This window comes from Tyto alba, unplaced genomic scaffold (assembly GCF_018691265.1).
Source record: "Tyto alba isolate M040663 unplaced genomic scaffold, T.alba_DEE_v4.0 Super-Scaffold_19, whole genome shotgun sequence".
Taxonomy (NCBI): Eukaryota; Metazoa; Chordata; class Aves; order Strigiformes; family Tytonidae; genus Tyto; species Tyto alba.
In genome coordinates, this window is record NW_024881281.1 from 1,676,714 (window position 1) to 1,691,102 (window position 14,389).

Sequence of the window (14,389 nt, forward strand, 5' to 3'; positions counted from 1 at the left end):
AGGGGAGGGGAGGGGAGGGAGAGGGAGGAGAGGCGGCGCGGGATGGAGGGAGGAGAGGATGGTGGCGGGGGGAGGGAGGGACGGCGCGGCGCGGCGCTGAGCTAAGCCGATCCCACGTGTGACGGATCTGGCTGCTTCCCCAGCGCCTCTCCAGTGAGATCCTCCGGTAGCGGAGGGAGGAGGAGGAGGGGGGAAGGGAAGGGGAAAAGCAAACCGGAGCGAACCGAGCCGTAGCCGGGCCGGGGGGGGCGGGTTGGGCGGGGGGGGTTCTCTCAGGGGTTCTCGCTCGGCGCGGCGCGGATCGCTGCGGGCTCCGCGCGGCCATGGAGGCGGACGGGAGCCAGGCTACCTCGGGGAGCCCCGGCGAGGCGCAGCACGACCCCGGGTAAGTCGGCGGGCGGCGGGGCGCGGAGCGGAGCGGCGAGGAGCGGGGCCGGCCCCCCTCACTTCCCCCCCCCCCCCCCCCCTTTTCCTCACACCACCCCACATCGCCCCGCTCCTCGCCGCTCCGCTCCGCGCCTCTCCGCGCCGCCGTGAGGTGCCCCGTCAAAATGGCCGATCCCGCACCGGCGTTCAACTCCGCTCTCTTCTCTCCCTCCAGCAAGATGTTCATCGGCGGCCTCAGCTGGCAAACCTCACCAGGTAAGGACCGCCGCCCCCCCCCACGCCCCTGTCGCCGCTCCCCCCACGTCCCCCCCCCGTCCCCCCCCCCCCCCTCCTTTTCCTTCCCCATGCGTTCCGCCCCGCGTGGGCCGCGTCCCGCCGGGGCCTGCCCGCGCCCCCCCCCCCCCCCCCCCCCCCAAACACCCCCCCCTTTCCCCTCCTCTGCCTCTGTGCTTCTCTCTCTCTCCGCAGACAGCCTTAGAGACTATTTTAGCAAATTCGGAGAAATTAGAGAGTGTATGGTCATGCGGGACCCCACCACCAAACGCTCCAGGTAAAACCGCCGCCCACCCGGGGCGGGTTGACAAACTTCGCGAGTTGCCGCCGGCGCGGGTGGGCGGCCCCGCACCCCACCTCCCCCCCCTCCCCTTCCAACCTCACCCCCAATCCCTATCCCACCCCACGCGTGGGGTTTTTCGGGAGGTTTCTCCTCGCGCCGCATCCCTCCAGCCGGGAGGAGGAAACAAAGCGGCCGGGGGAGGCGGCGGGGTGTGGGGGGCTGCCCGCCCCCCCGGGGGCTCTGCCCGAGGGCAGGGGGGGAGGAAACACCCGCTTATTTTTTTTGTGACTTTTCTCCTTCTCTCTAGTTCTCATCATTCCCCCCCTCCTCCCCATCCCCTCGCTCTTTGTCTCTCGCAGAGGCTTCGGGTTCGTTACCTTCGCGGATCCGGCGAGTGTAGACAAAGTCCTGTCTCAGCCCCACCACGAGCTGGACTCCAAGACGGTAGGTCCTGCGTGGGGCTGCCCGGCTGCCCTTCCTCCCCCGCGGTGACAGGCGGCCGTGGGGGGACCGAGCCCGCGCCCCGCCGCGGCTGCCACTCCGTTTTTTTTGCGGGGCGGTGTCAAGCTGTCATTGAACCGGGACTTTGCATGCTTGGGTTTTTCCTTTTTCTTCTTTTTTAATTTCCCCTGCAGTCCACCTTTAACTTAAAAAAAGGCAGTAACTTTTTTTTTTTTTTTTTTTTTTTTTTTTAAATCTGAATTCACCCATACCGACCGATGGCTCCTCCCCCAGCCTTATATTTTGTTGAGCGGTGACATTGAAAAAACTGTAGACTGAAATCCAACTTTTTTTGGTGTTCCGCTGCGGAATGCTTTCTGCGGGGAACTTTCTCCTTCTTTTGATTGATTATTTATTTACTGGTGCGCGCGTTTCAAGGTGGGAGTGACTTACTGTCAGATTGGAAAAGCTGCTTCTGGTGTCATTTCCCAAAGTCATTTTTTGGAGAGATCCCCCCTCACCTGCGATGTCAGGGCCCTTATGAAACATACGCATTAATTTGTGGAAAGCTGTGCGAGAGCTCGAGAGTAGATGTGGTAGGGAAGCACAAGTCCTAATTTGTTGTTGTTTCTCCAGAGCTTTTTGCTACACTCAGTCTCCTGTGGATAGCATAAGGAAAATGCTCATGAGATTCAGCTGATCTATTTTTTTAATAAACATTGCACTTGCTGCTTTTTTTTTTTTTTTTTTTTGTCTTTTTAATAAAAAAAATCCAAACTTAAGTTTGCCCCTTGACCTGATACAGCATTTTCAGTATTGGGTCAAACAAAAGAAGGTATCAAGCGTGTGTACCTTTAGGCCCTGTTTCTCTCCCTGCAATCGAGGCCGTGCAAAAGGATGAAGTTTTGTGCCTCGTACTTTATTGCAATTTTAAGCCTCGGCAAACCTGGAAGGGGAGGGGGGAAGGACACTGGTAGAGGTCATTATTGCTTTGGTACTGATCGGTCTGAAGGGGGTTGTGTTTTGAGAAAGGAAGGATCGTGCTGGTTTAACTGGCTGGCAGGGAGCTTCTGCTGGACGTATCGAATGTGTTTGGTGCTGTAACTGTCTTTTATAGTGTGTATTCTGGATCGTAAAGGTTTTATTTTGACATGAGCATGATGGTAGGAGGAATCCTGTCTCGGTGCTGGAACATCTTGTGTGTGCCTGTGTGTATGAGATTATAGTTAAATGAAGAATAGAAGAAGCAGGGAGCAAACATGAGCGTATGATTTTTTTTTTTTTTTTTTAAAATGTGATTTATATGAAAACAGCCCAAAGCGCTCTCAGAAGCAGGTGGAATCTAGTGTTTTAATTCGACCTACAAATTCTGCTGGGCTTGTCTGAACACGTAGCCCGTGCTTTCACATGCCTTAATAATTTGATTTTAGGTTTAATCAGATATGGTAAGATAACTGATTCGACTGTGCTCCTGAGATTAAACTCACCAGACTTTTCATGTACAGCTATATTCTCTATGTGTTTTTAAAGATAAATTTAGATAAGAAGAACAAAGGCAAACAGTATCTTGAATGAGGGTTTAAAAAAAAAAAAAAAAAAAAGAAATCATGGGAGGACACCCTGTCATATTTCTGACTATAAGTAGGTCCTCCCCCAGCTTTTTCCCTGTATCACAGTCTAGTCTGTCCCTGCAATGTATTAATTTGCTCTTCTCTGGGGGAGGGGTGAAAAGCTTGACCAGGACAAATTTTGCCTCTATTTTGATGGTTTGATAATGATTGAATCAATCTAAAGAAGAAACTGACCTTCAAATCAGTAACACAGCTTAAAAGTAAAACCTAAAAGTAGCCAGGTTCCCTTTCAGCCGTTTATTTGTAGACGTATTATAGTAACTGTTCTTTAGTATAACATAGCATTTGACTCTGTTTCAACGTTCAGCACAGGAGGCAGATCGGTTGGGTATTGGCATGGAAACGTCGCTCTTGTTTACAGTTACGTTAAAAGCTTTGTTTAGGTAATGGCCATTCATATCAGAAATAGTATTATAGTCATTTCCTAGAGGACTTGTAGATACAGTAAGTAGAATTGTACCTAACTAACTAATTTTTTTTTTTGGTAGAAGTTTTTTTTTGTTTGTTTGTTTTTTGTTTTTTTTTTTCCTTGGTTTTTTAAATAGTTGACAGGGATATGCAAAAGGTATGGATTTGCCATATTGATTGCTAGTGTTCATCTTCAAATGCTGATGGTGTTTATCCGAAAGGTTTTTGTGAAGGAAAACTCAGTTACTTAAGAAGGGCTGTCGCTGTGGTGCAAAGAACTCCATGCTCTTTGAATTGACCTTCAAAAATGAATGTGTTGCTTTAGAGTTTAATAGCTCTTGCAACTTTTTACCACTGGGACTGTGCAGTGATGTCCTTCTGGTGGGACTGTTCTTTGTTGAGAAAACTTTCGCTTTTGAAGCAAATGTAGAAATGTGCATATTTGCCTCCACCTTTGGGTATTGCTGTGGAAAATCCGTACCTGTTGTATTTCCCCAGTAGACAAATGCCTAGTCGGTGCTGAATATATTTGTAGATAATGTTAATCTCTATGAGAAGGTTAGCTTTCTAGATAAATAATTTTACTTTTTATGCTTTTTGAACAATTAAGTGGCATGTAATCGCTCATTTCTCAGGTGTGCCCTAAAAAAGATACTACATTTATATCTGATGTAGACAAACCATTTTATCAGTTGCGCATCAAATGTTTGTGATATGTCCAATTTTGACAAATGAATTGAGTAAAACTGCTTTTTAGGAGAGGCCCCTGGTTATTTATCAGTGAGAGGAATATTTATCACCGCAGGAGTAACAAAACCAAATGGAAACATCTCCTTTTCCTAATCAGGGTTAGCTTGAGGTGGGGGGGAAGCCCAACAAAAACCAAACCCAAACTATTAAAGAAAGCCTCTACTTCTAAATATGCCTTAACACAATCAGGATGAGTTGCATCAGTTTGCTATGTGGTCAAAGATGACACCGAAAGCAGTCGCAAGTTGCACAGTTAAGGTAGGATTTAGTCCTTTAAAACATCCTTTTCCAGACTCTTTATTTAGAACATGTCTGCATGCAGATGCTGCTAAAAACCAGAGGTGAAATCAGCAGCACACAGACATTTTAGTGCAGTCACTTTTAAAGAGGACAGTTTAAGCTGGGCAGTTGTTTAAAAGGTATGATTTTTATTTACATCCAGCTGTGCATCTGCAGGGGTGTCTTTTTGTTTTTAAGTGATTTTTTTGAATGGTAGGGAAGAGTGGCTTTTTGAAGATGACCCATGTGGAAGTTGTTTTTAAAATTGCAGAATTAGCATTTTGGAATTGCAGAGTGGACACGCTTTCTGATTTATGCAGTGCAATGAGAGTCAATGCTGCATCTTAAAACAAGGGAGCATGGGGTAAAACAAAGATTTTTTTTTTTTTTTTTTTTTTTTTTTCCCCTCCTTTGTCTCTGTGGTGGTGTGCTTCATTCAAGAACACTTTAGGTAACTCCTTTATGGAAGATCTTTGGGAACTTGGTTTCTTCTGGTTTAAAATGCCTATATGTTTCATTTGTGTCTTGCTCTCCTCTTTTCCCACCCCTCCCCATAAATGCCCCTTCGTAGTCTTTCATTGCTCACATATATTCTTTGACAGTGAGCAAACCAGATGAATTCAGCATGTTGTTTTAAAGGATGATCTTGTAGTCCTTATGTTTTAGTTTTAATAATGGAAATGTGAATAACTTGACTGTGTTTTGCATTTCTTTTTTGTGTGGTGTTGCTAGTCAGTTGACAAAACACAGCAGAAAAAAATAAAAGTAACCCCAAACCCAACTGAAGGAAGGTGCAGGTGTCAAAACCAATAGGTTAAGATCTTGATGAGAAATGCTGGCCGCCTCTCTGTGCAACCTCCAGAGTATGCAGATAACGTTTAACGTGCAGTTTTGGTTGTAGAGGCAGCACCTGGAGCCTAATACAGAGCTCCCTGAGCACCACTGGCGATTGTTGCCCAGAAGATGATGTAGGAGGTGTACAGAAGAGATGTTTTGTTCCTCTCTTCCCGTCTCCCTCCCCCTGCCAGACCCCCCCAGACAAACCCAGACTGTGATCCATCAGTTGCAGAGTAGTTCTAGATGACCCAGTGTGCTGAATTACAAGCCTGAGAAATGAGGGATTAATAATTCAGTGATTTAAAAACAAAATAATATAAATTGACAACAAAAGCTATCTTGTTGATTTCCCCTTTCTTTTTCCTCAGATTGACCCTAAAGTTGCATTTCCCCGACGAGCACAGCCTAAGGTAAGTAGGAGGATCGATAATAGGATTTTAGGCACACAGAGAATCATTGTTGCCAGGCAGTTCAGGTTTCAAACAGGGAATTGGCAATGAAAGCTTTTAAAGCCGGAGTGCATGGCGTCTTAAGGGTATCAGCGTATGGCTGTGAAACTACAGGAGAGCTGCTTGGTGCGATATTACGTGTCTCCAGTTTAACCGTCTCCTCGCAGAGTCCCGCTCGGTTGCGGCTGGCTGAAAAGCAAGAGGCTCCTCTAGTTCTAGCCGGAGATTGTCACCATGTTACTTGCGTTTGTTATGCTATTTTACGCAATATGTTTTGCATGGTGTTTATGAAGAGCGTTCGGATTAAGTGCAGACTTCAGGCTTGTTTTGGGCTGAGCTTTCAGTTCTGTGGTTGTGATGGATGGGAATATATCTCTGCCTTCATTGTTTGCAAATTTTGGTTTGTATAACTTGAGAGACGTGTCTGGAGACTAGTAAGCGTTGGGTAGCGGGTTTCTGATGGAGCTCTCAACTGCTCAGGCCACGGGGTGTTCTCTGTGAGAACAGTGAAACAATGAGCTTTAAGTCTCTTAGCCGGTCGGGCTGGCTGGAGAAGTGACCTTCTTCTTCCAGGGCACCCCCGCTGTGATGCGGCCAGTTTCCACGCTGGGGCAAAGACGGTGTGCAGAGGAATTTCTGTCTGCAGGCTTACTCCGAAATACCACCGGGTGCCATTTCTTCTGGACGGGTTGCTTATGGAATAGAAGTGGTTGTTGCTCTTTCAGCTGTGCCTAACGAAAACAGCAGATCAGTTCCAAATCCAAATGTGCAGTCGGTTGTATTTGGATTTTGAAAGCCAGAAGCTGAAAGAAAACTTCTGTAATTGACTTTTTTTTTTTTCTTTAATTTGTTTCTGAGTGTGTATTGGAAAAAATTTAGCTGGGGTATGCCACTTGTATGCACTCTAATCATCCTGGCTTACTCCAGTATTCTGTTAAAAAATAGAAAGCTGAAAAGTTGTGGATGCAAGTCAATAAGGAAAAGTGGTTTAAAGTTGGTGGCAGGAGACTACCTGAACAAGTTCAACCTAACAATTTTATTGCATATAGCTTCTCATGAAAGCAAGCAGTTTAATAGCATGTGGAACTATAATGTTAAATATTGTACAGAACATGCTTGTAGGAAAAACTACGTATAATTTAAAACCCATAGGTTTATAGCAGAAGTGCTAGTGATTTCTTTAAAATAAATAAATAAATAAGAACAAAACCCAACAGCCTACTTACAGAATTTTAACCCTAACTAATGCAGTCAAATATTTAGAGGTTCTTTTCTTCATAGGACGTGTCTAATAACTAATTAGAGAATAATGGTGTGCCTGGCTTGCTTCTGTGTGAAGCAGAGAGTTTATAGTTTGTAGGGTTTGTGGCTTCTGGATTATGTCATCGGATTATTGCTGCCTTTAAGATGCAACTTAAAGTTATCAGAGTTTTGAAGGATTTGATAATTAAAATATGATCTTGCGCTGTGACTGATGTTCCTTTTGCCCTTCCCAATACATTTTAAAGGCTTATTTACATTTTAAACTGTCTTCAGTTACCAGTTATCTGTTTCTACAGTGTTATTTGTGAAAGTTTATAACGCTTACAACAGAGCTGTTAAGCTGTCCCATGGGATTTCTTTTATAACAAACAAAAAAGGGCATGTTTTATGCTGAGGATATCAGCGAGTTAAATTTTCGTGTTAAAGAATGCAAAATGCATTTTTACAGAGCGGAGTTTGCTTTTCTCCACATAGATTGCTTGTTGTTTTTTTGTTATTTTTGTTTGCCCCCCGCCCCTCTTCCCCCCTGCTTTTTGGTAACAGACATATTTCAAGTGTGGGGCAGATCCTGGAACATACACTGGATTCCACTCCTAGCAGGAACTCGCTCGTTCTGGATAGGTCAGCAGTGTCTGTTTCTGCTTTTTACACACTTGTGCTTTCTAAAGTGTTGGGATTTCTACAGGGCACTTGGAAAAAATCTTAAAATTGAAAGGAGCCATATTAGGAAATTGGAGAAAATCAGATGCAATAAAGAACAGATTTTCCATCAATTATGACGTATTTTTCTGCACAGCATTTCATAATCTGGATTTTTGGTTTTCTGTTTTAATTAGATACTGAATGAAGGTCTTGGACTTTGGTTGTTCATTTATCCCAGTTGAATAGCGAATGCTCAGCGTTAAAATGTGACTGTACTTTAGTCTAATTAACTAGCTAATGCTTGGGTCTGTGGAGATTAATGGCATTTAATGAAATGTCTCTGTGTCTCTCTGGGTGCAAGGGGAGTGGGTTTTTTGGTATGGTTTTTATTTTATTTTTTTTTTTTTTCCCCCACCTTAGTAGTCTTCCTTCTGGTGTGTTTAGCAAAATGGGGACTGTGTTTGTGTTTTTTTTTTTTTTTTTTTTTTTTTTTTTCTGTGATCATCCTGGCAGTGGCTGGGTGCTGAGGTGGGAGCAAGGCTGTGGGCAGACCTTCTGGCATCCCCTTCCTCCTGGAGCCCTTTCGCCCTGCCTCGGCACGATTAACCCCTGAGCGGGCAGCAGCCGCCTCTCGGCCTGCCTTCGCCTCCTCTGCCAGATCACACGCTCGCTGTGCTCTGCAGGGTCACTCTTGCTTATTTGTGCGCACACAATAATTTGTGCTTGTTCCTTCCCCCCCCCCCCCCCCCCTTCTGATTCACTTTAATTGGCTGGTCTTCCCTTTTCAAACCGCAGCCCACTAAAATGCTTTCTTTGGGGCTTTTTAAACTGCATCTCCATGATTTGACACCTCTCTGGTGATGCAAATTGGTTACTGAGCAAGAAGTGGCAGGCTGTAACAGCAGAGCATTCTTCCCTGATTTTCTTAGAATGACCCTCACAGAAAATCCTCGGTGATTGCCTCCAGTGGATTACGCCATGATGTGTAATCCTGCTCTCCTTGTGAAGTCCAGGATGACTTGAAGCCATTGTTTTAGGAAATTTGCTGCAGGGGTTTAACTTGTTGAGGTTCTAGTATATGGCTAACAGCAAGATGAAAAGGATATACGTCTGCTTTCTCGGGGCTGCTGTTGCTTGATAAAAATCTGTCTTGCTTCCAAGTGCTGGAAGGCGCTCTGTAACAGTTGATCGTTTATAACTGTGCTGACTTAAAAATCTTTAAAAAGCGGTGGTGATGGAGGGGTGGTAGTTTTGTACCCCCTTTTGTATACCGAAGGCTACAATAATTTGACTTTTTAATATACACAGCCTGTCAGTTCTGACATTGCCTGCTATATTAGGTTGGAGAAGCCTTATCAAATTTAGCAAGTTCATTAGATATTTTCAAAAGTAAGCATTTTCCTCCCTCACCCCCCACCTTAGGGATTTATTTAAAAGCTAAACCAGAACAAACGTGAAGAGCACAAGGACAGCAGCTTCAGTCCCTGAAGAAGCTCTTTGGCCATGGAAATACCTTTGTGTGATTTACTGGTCTGGAAATTTGGATGCTTTGCCGTGCAAAGCCGTGTGTGAAACGGGCAGATAAAACTTCAGTCAAAGCTTGCCGTTAGTGAAGCCAGGCACCGAGCTGCATTTTTGTGCTGCGGTTCCTCCAGGATGGGACCGAGGTGCCTGTTCTTCCCGGCACTTACTACAGGGACATAATGCATATGGATGGGAATTACTCCGGCAGGTCAACAAGCCGGAGCTACCTGTAGCAGCGTTTGGTGTCATTCATTAGTCTTGTCTATGTGACCTGCTGCATATTGTCTGTATCCTTCCTCTTCAGGGGCTTTTAAATAAAAAGGGCAAGCCAACTACTGCCGCTGGCTCCTGGAGCTGCTCCTGCAGCTCACTGGTGTGGGCTGGGTGCTGGGCGGCCGGCGTCCTGCCTGCTGGTGACCCAGAGTAGAAGCGGTTGTTGCCAAGGCTGCTTATTTGAATTTGGGATCTAGTCTACGTGGGTTGGGTGCAGTGTTCTGGTGACCATTCGATGACAAAATGGCAAAAGGGCTTTATTCTGCGGGGGAGGCCTTATGTCTGGTAATCAGATGGCGATGCTGCATACTGGTGGTGTTATTAGATGTACCTTACTCTGACAGAGGTCAGTGCGGAACCGATAACCGGTTCTGGCATCTCGGTGCTCCGGTGGGTCAGTGTGTGTGCCAGCTGTGCGTACCCAGCCTGTGGAGTAGCTGCTTTCCTGTCTGGCCGGGCACATGGGCTGTAAGAGGTGCAGTTGTGCACATCTGTTCCTCCTTCTGGGGCAAAAAAGAGAGTGTCAACAACTCCTTTCATTTGAGTCACTGCTGGTTAAACCCATGTGAAGCTGGCTATTCCAGAGCAGCAAATGGAGGGCATGCCCTTTTGGAGTAACACCCAGGCTAAACTGGGATATTTTTTTTTTTAAAGCTAACCAGTGGATTTGGATGTCTGATTCCAATTAAGTTAACTGTGGGTGGGGTGTCTGTGTCCCTTGGCTGCCTGATAAGAGTGAGCCAGAGTAGCAGGGAGAGATGTTATTCCAAAGCAAATGATGGACCTTGAAAATCAAGAATTCTGTTGTTTGCTTCCTCCCCTGCTTCTGTCTGTAAACTCCTCCAGGTTAGTCCTGCTACTTCCCATCTTATTTTAAGTATTGGGTGGACTTTGAAGTCTTTTTCAAAAGAATGTAAACTGAACACACTGGCAGAACTCGGGAGTTTTCCTTTCCTGCCACCCTTCCTTCCCTACCAGGCTGTAAAGAGTAGCAAGGTCAGACCTTTTCCCTATGATTTTTTTTTTTCTTCTTCTTTTTAGACTGCTGTGCATTTGCAGGTCTAGATGGAGTAAGAGAGGAAGTGTTTCCTGCTCTTGGCATTGGGCATAGATGTGTACCTTAATAATATTGCTGTATCTTCTTCACGCAGAGTACTATGAAGTCCTCACCAGACAGTACAAGGGATTTCTCTTTATGGTCGATGGCCAGTGTTTGGGCATCTTGTTCAAGCAACCTTGATGTAGATCCATTGTCCAGGGTAAACTGCTCCTAGAATTTGTCTCCCTCTGGCACTGGATGGTGAAATGGAAGAGTCGATGAGTCTGAGCCTTGGCTTAATTAATGCAGGCCTTCTCAGGTAGTAGAGGATCAGGGTTTTGAAACCTGTTATTCTTGGGCTCAGATTCTTGCTCTCCACAATCTGTTTGAGGCAGAGCATGATCTCTGTTCTTGCATGCTGGCAGCCAGTGCAAAAAGTGGTTGTGCAGGGTGATCTGTGGATCGCAGTGCGTTGTGTCAGAAGCAGGAGCCGAGCTGGATTTCTGTTGGCTTTGGAAGTGTAAACATTTATTTCTTAATGTATGTATTTCTATTATCATTGCCTACGGTTGTTCTTTCATGTTAAGAATAGTTCTAATGTACTTACCTTCCTGTAGACTTAGTGGTAATTAAAAATTAAAATTGAACATCATCTAACCAGAGAGTAATTTATTTATTTATTTATTTTAAAAGGGCCTTCTACATTCCCAGAGTGTTTCTGTATTGTTGGATTAGTTTTAATGGTGTCTAGTGGGTAACTTTTCTGCACTGAGACCTTGCTGCTTGGGTATGCCAGGAAAGGGTCTGAAATGAGGGAGACCAGGGAAATGGAAGGAGAGCAGCATGCCAACACCCTTGTGCGTTCCTCTCCGCTTCCAGATTGAGTACATCTCGCCTGCAAAGTGCTGAGCCTTTATCGGCCCGGGGGTAGGTCTGCTAATGACTGATCTGAAACCATCAAATTCATTTATTTGTCACTGCCAGTGACAGGCCAGTTATTGCTAATGGATTCTTTTTTAGCCTGTTGACTCTGGTGATAGTCTCATAAATGTTGTGAAATCCGAAGCATTAAGGGAACTTGTAACTTATTTTTAGAGGAGAGCTATTGAAAGAGGGTAACGTGGTGTATATAGATCAAGATATATGTTATGTTGAGAAAGAAAAAGAACAACTTCTCTCTTTCATTAAGCCATATATAGATGTCTTTGCTGTTGCTAATATTATTTGACTTTTCAATTGTATTTTAGTGTTCTCTTTAAACACATTTTGGGTCATGCTATAAAGGGAGAAGAAGCTGTAAATAGAGCCAGTCATCTTAGGTAAAAATGGCTTGTTTCAGAAAATGGTTCATCTGCAGGGCCTGAATCTTCTCTGTCCCTATTGTGTAAAAGCACTTAAGCATATACTTAAGTTGGCATAAGCTTGTGGGTAAGTGCTTTGCTGAATCAGGATGGACTAAAAGCACATTATTAAATGCTTTGTTGAACTGTGTAGCCTGTAGCAGAAAAAGATTAAAAGATTACTTTGTGTATTTGACAGTACTTTGTATATGGTCAGTCCCATCACTTCTCTTTCAGAGATAGCCAGTTTGATCTTGCTCTCATTTTCCCCCTCCACCAGAGGATCTCATTCAGAAGAAAATATTAATCTGCTCTTTCCTCAGAAAAGTGATTGCAAGGTCAGTGTGGCATCAGACTTAAAAAAAACAAACCTAAAAATCATTGTCTAAGCTTAATTTAGTCTCTAGACCTGCAATCACAGATTCTATTTGCCTTAGTCACTGGAATAATTCTGTAAACTATGTGAGTAGTGTTCAGTGTGGCTTGGGTTTCTAAGATATTATTGCTGTAGAAATTGTGGTTTGCTGAGTAATTTGAAAGTTAATGCGAATGTAGTCAGATCAGCATGCGGTATTAATAAGTTACTTCTAAACTTTGGCATTTTGCTGCTCTCCTGTTGAAAATATTTCCTTTATTTTTTAAGTGGAGAGAAAATCTGAAGAATGCTAGGAAGTTCTTCTCTGCTCGGTCATTCCTTGTGCTGGGACATCTGCAGCTGGGTGTATTGTCGTGGCTGAGTAGGCTTAAATTAAGTATTAAGATTGTAGTTTGGGAACTCCGTATTATGAAGGAGGACCCTACCCGGCTAAGGCTTATGCAATTCTCCACATGAGAAGTAGTTCCAGAGACCTCAGCAAGCACAGTTAAATGCAGACAAGGCTTCTTAATATGTTGGTGAAGTGTACGTGGCAGGAAGGGTGAAGGAAAAGTATTGACAGCAACAGAAAGCGTCGTTCCCTGTGCCCTTCCCTCCCCCAGCAAAGACTTGCATTAATTTCCCATTGACTCTGATGTACAATGGGGAAGAGGTTTCAAGCTGACTGAAGGGGCAAAGGTCCGAGGAAACTACTGTAGCAAGAACTGATGCAGAGTGACAGTAATGAGGTGGCCTGGCAGGTGGGAGGGAAAATGGTGGGGTGGGGGAAAGAAACTAATATCTAGTGAATTAAGTAGTTCCCAGGGTCTGAAGTTGTTAAGTCCTCTTGGTTTTATTTTCCTCTCTATGTGCCATACAACTATGAGATATGGCTGGAGCAGGGCCTCCGTGGCTGAGAACGTGGGCAGCTCCAGTCCTCGTGGTTTGGGGCTGGTGTTGCCCGGAGGATATGAAATCCTTCTGTAGCGTCCCCAAACCTGTGCTGTGCTGTTTTAATTTGTGGCTTCGTATTCCTGACTCTGAGCTCATCTTTATGTTGTTTTGTGGGTCAGTTTAGCATCAAAGAGCAGGTGAGGAGCAGAGGGTGAAGAAGTGTTTTGGAAATTTGATTTATTTAAAACAGGGGCTGTGAAGTGCCGGCAAGACTTTCAGCTTCTTGAATGCTGGTGGAAACAGAATGCCTGCTAGGTTGAAATCCAGTAGAGGTTTTTATACCAATTGCTGAACAAACATTGTTCAGGAATCTTCTTGAAGAGTTACTTGGTGTGGGGTGTAAAGAGGTTGCAGGGAGCTGAGCATCGGTCCCAGGTATCTATAAATCCCGCTGGACTGTGAGGTATTGCTCAAGTTGGAGGCTTGGTTTGTGGCAAAAGCTTGTGAGCTGCAAACCCTCAGCATGGGCAGGAGGTTTGCTGTTTGTTTGCACTGTTGGAAAAAGGTGTTGCTGAAGGGGTCATTGCTAGGGATTTTTCTTCAGTGCTTGCTGAAAGAGTGAAATTTCTGTATAGTTTTCTGTTTGGCCACGTTATCAATCATTTATGTTCAGAGATGCGTCGGTACTATTCGCTGCTCTGAGCCTGAGCTGTGCACAGAGCCTGATACATAGGCTGAGCATTTATCCTTTTGCCAAAGGTTTACAAAGTGCTGTAAATGAGTACAAAGATGTTCATTTGCTGGTGAAATTCATCTACTTCTGGTGTTGTATTTGGCAGACCTACAAAGCCTATAGCAGGGCTGTGTGCTCAGTGAATTGCGGAAGGGAACAGAAAACACTGAAAAGAAATTTGAAGTTAACACTGCGATGTGAAATATGATAGAGATTTTCTGAGGACAGAAAGGGGGATATTGCCTCACCTTTTGGTCCGGGGCTGCTACCGGCCGTTGTGTTGGATGGTGTCAGGCCATTGCTCTCTGCCATGTCCTGAGGATCCCTGGGACATCTCTCGTGTGCGTCCTGAACGAGCCCCACTGAGCCAACTACGGTGGAAGATGTTGGCTTCTTGTGGCTGGGGCCTCCTCAAAAAGTCTTTAGTATAAAGTGTGTGGTTTTTTTTTTTTATTTGAGGTATTTGTACTAGACAGCTCACCTCCACCTTCCTCCCCAGTTGCCTTCTGTTGGTCAACTCTGTAAGTCTGGCCCTAGATGGGTGCGTTGCTCAACATGCAGCACACCTAACATTTGAACTCTACCCCA

At 44.9% G+C, this 14,389-nt stretch overlaps 1 protein-coding gene across 19 annotated transcripts in view; it reads left to right on the forward strand.

Annotated features, from left to right (window-relative positions):
- Window positions 1-215: 215 nt before the first annotated feature.
- The window catches only part of MSI2 (musashi RNA binding protein 2), a 256,287-nt gene continuing 242,113 nt past the window's right edge, over window positions 216-14,389 (forward strand). For 4 of the 19 annotated variants that reach the window (XM_042791803.1, XM_042791796.1, XM_042791810.1 and 1 more), the window contains exons 1-6: window positions 217-385; window positions 602-642; window positions 856-937; window positions 1,303-1,387; window positions 3,328-3,375; window positions 5,658-5,699. In XM_042791803.1, coding sequence (XP_042647737.1) covers window positions 324-385; window positions 602-642; window positions 856-937; window positions 1,303-1,387; window positions 3,328-3,375; window positions 5,658-5,699 — 360 coding nt within the window. In that variant the 5' untranslated portion in view covers window positions 217-323. Of the gene's footprint in view, window positions 386-601; window positions 643-855; window positions 938-1,302; window positions 1,388-3,322; window positions 3,376-5,657; window positions 5,700-14,389 lie in introns of all 19 variants that reach the window. The other 15 variants (XM_042791795.1, XM_042791800.1, XM_042791808.1 and 12 more) reach the window with 10 other exon arrangements.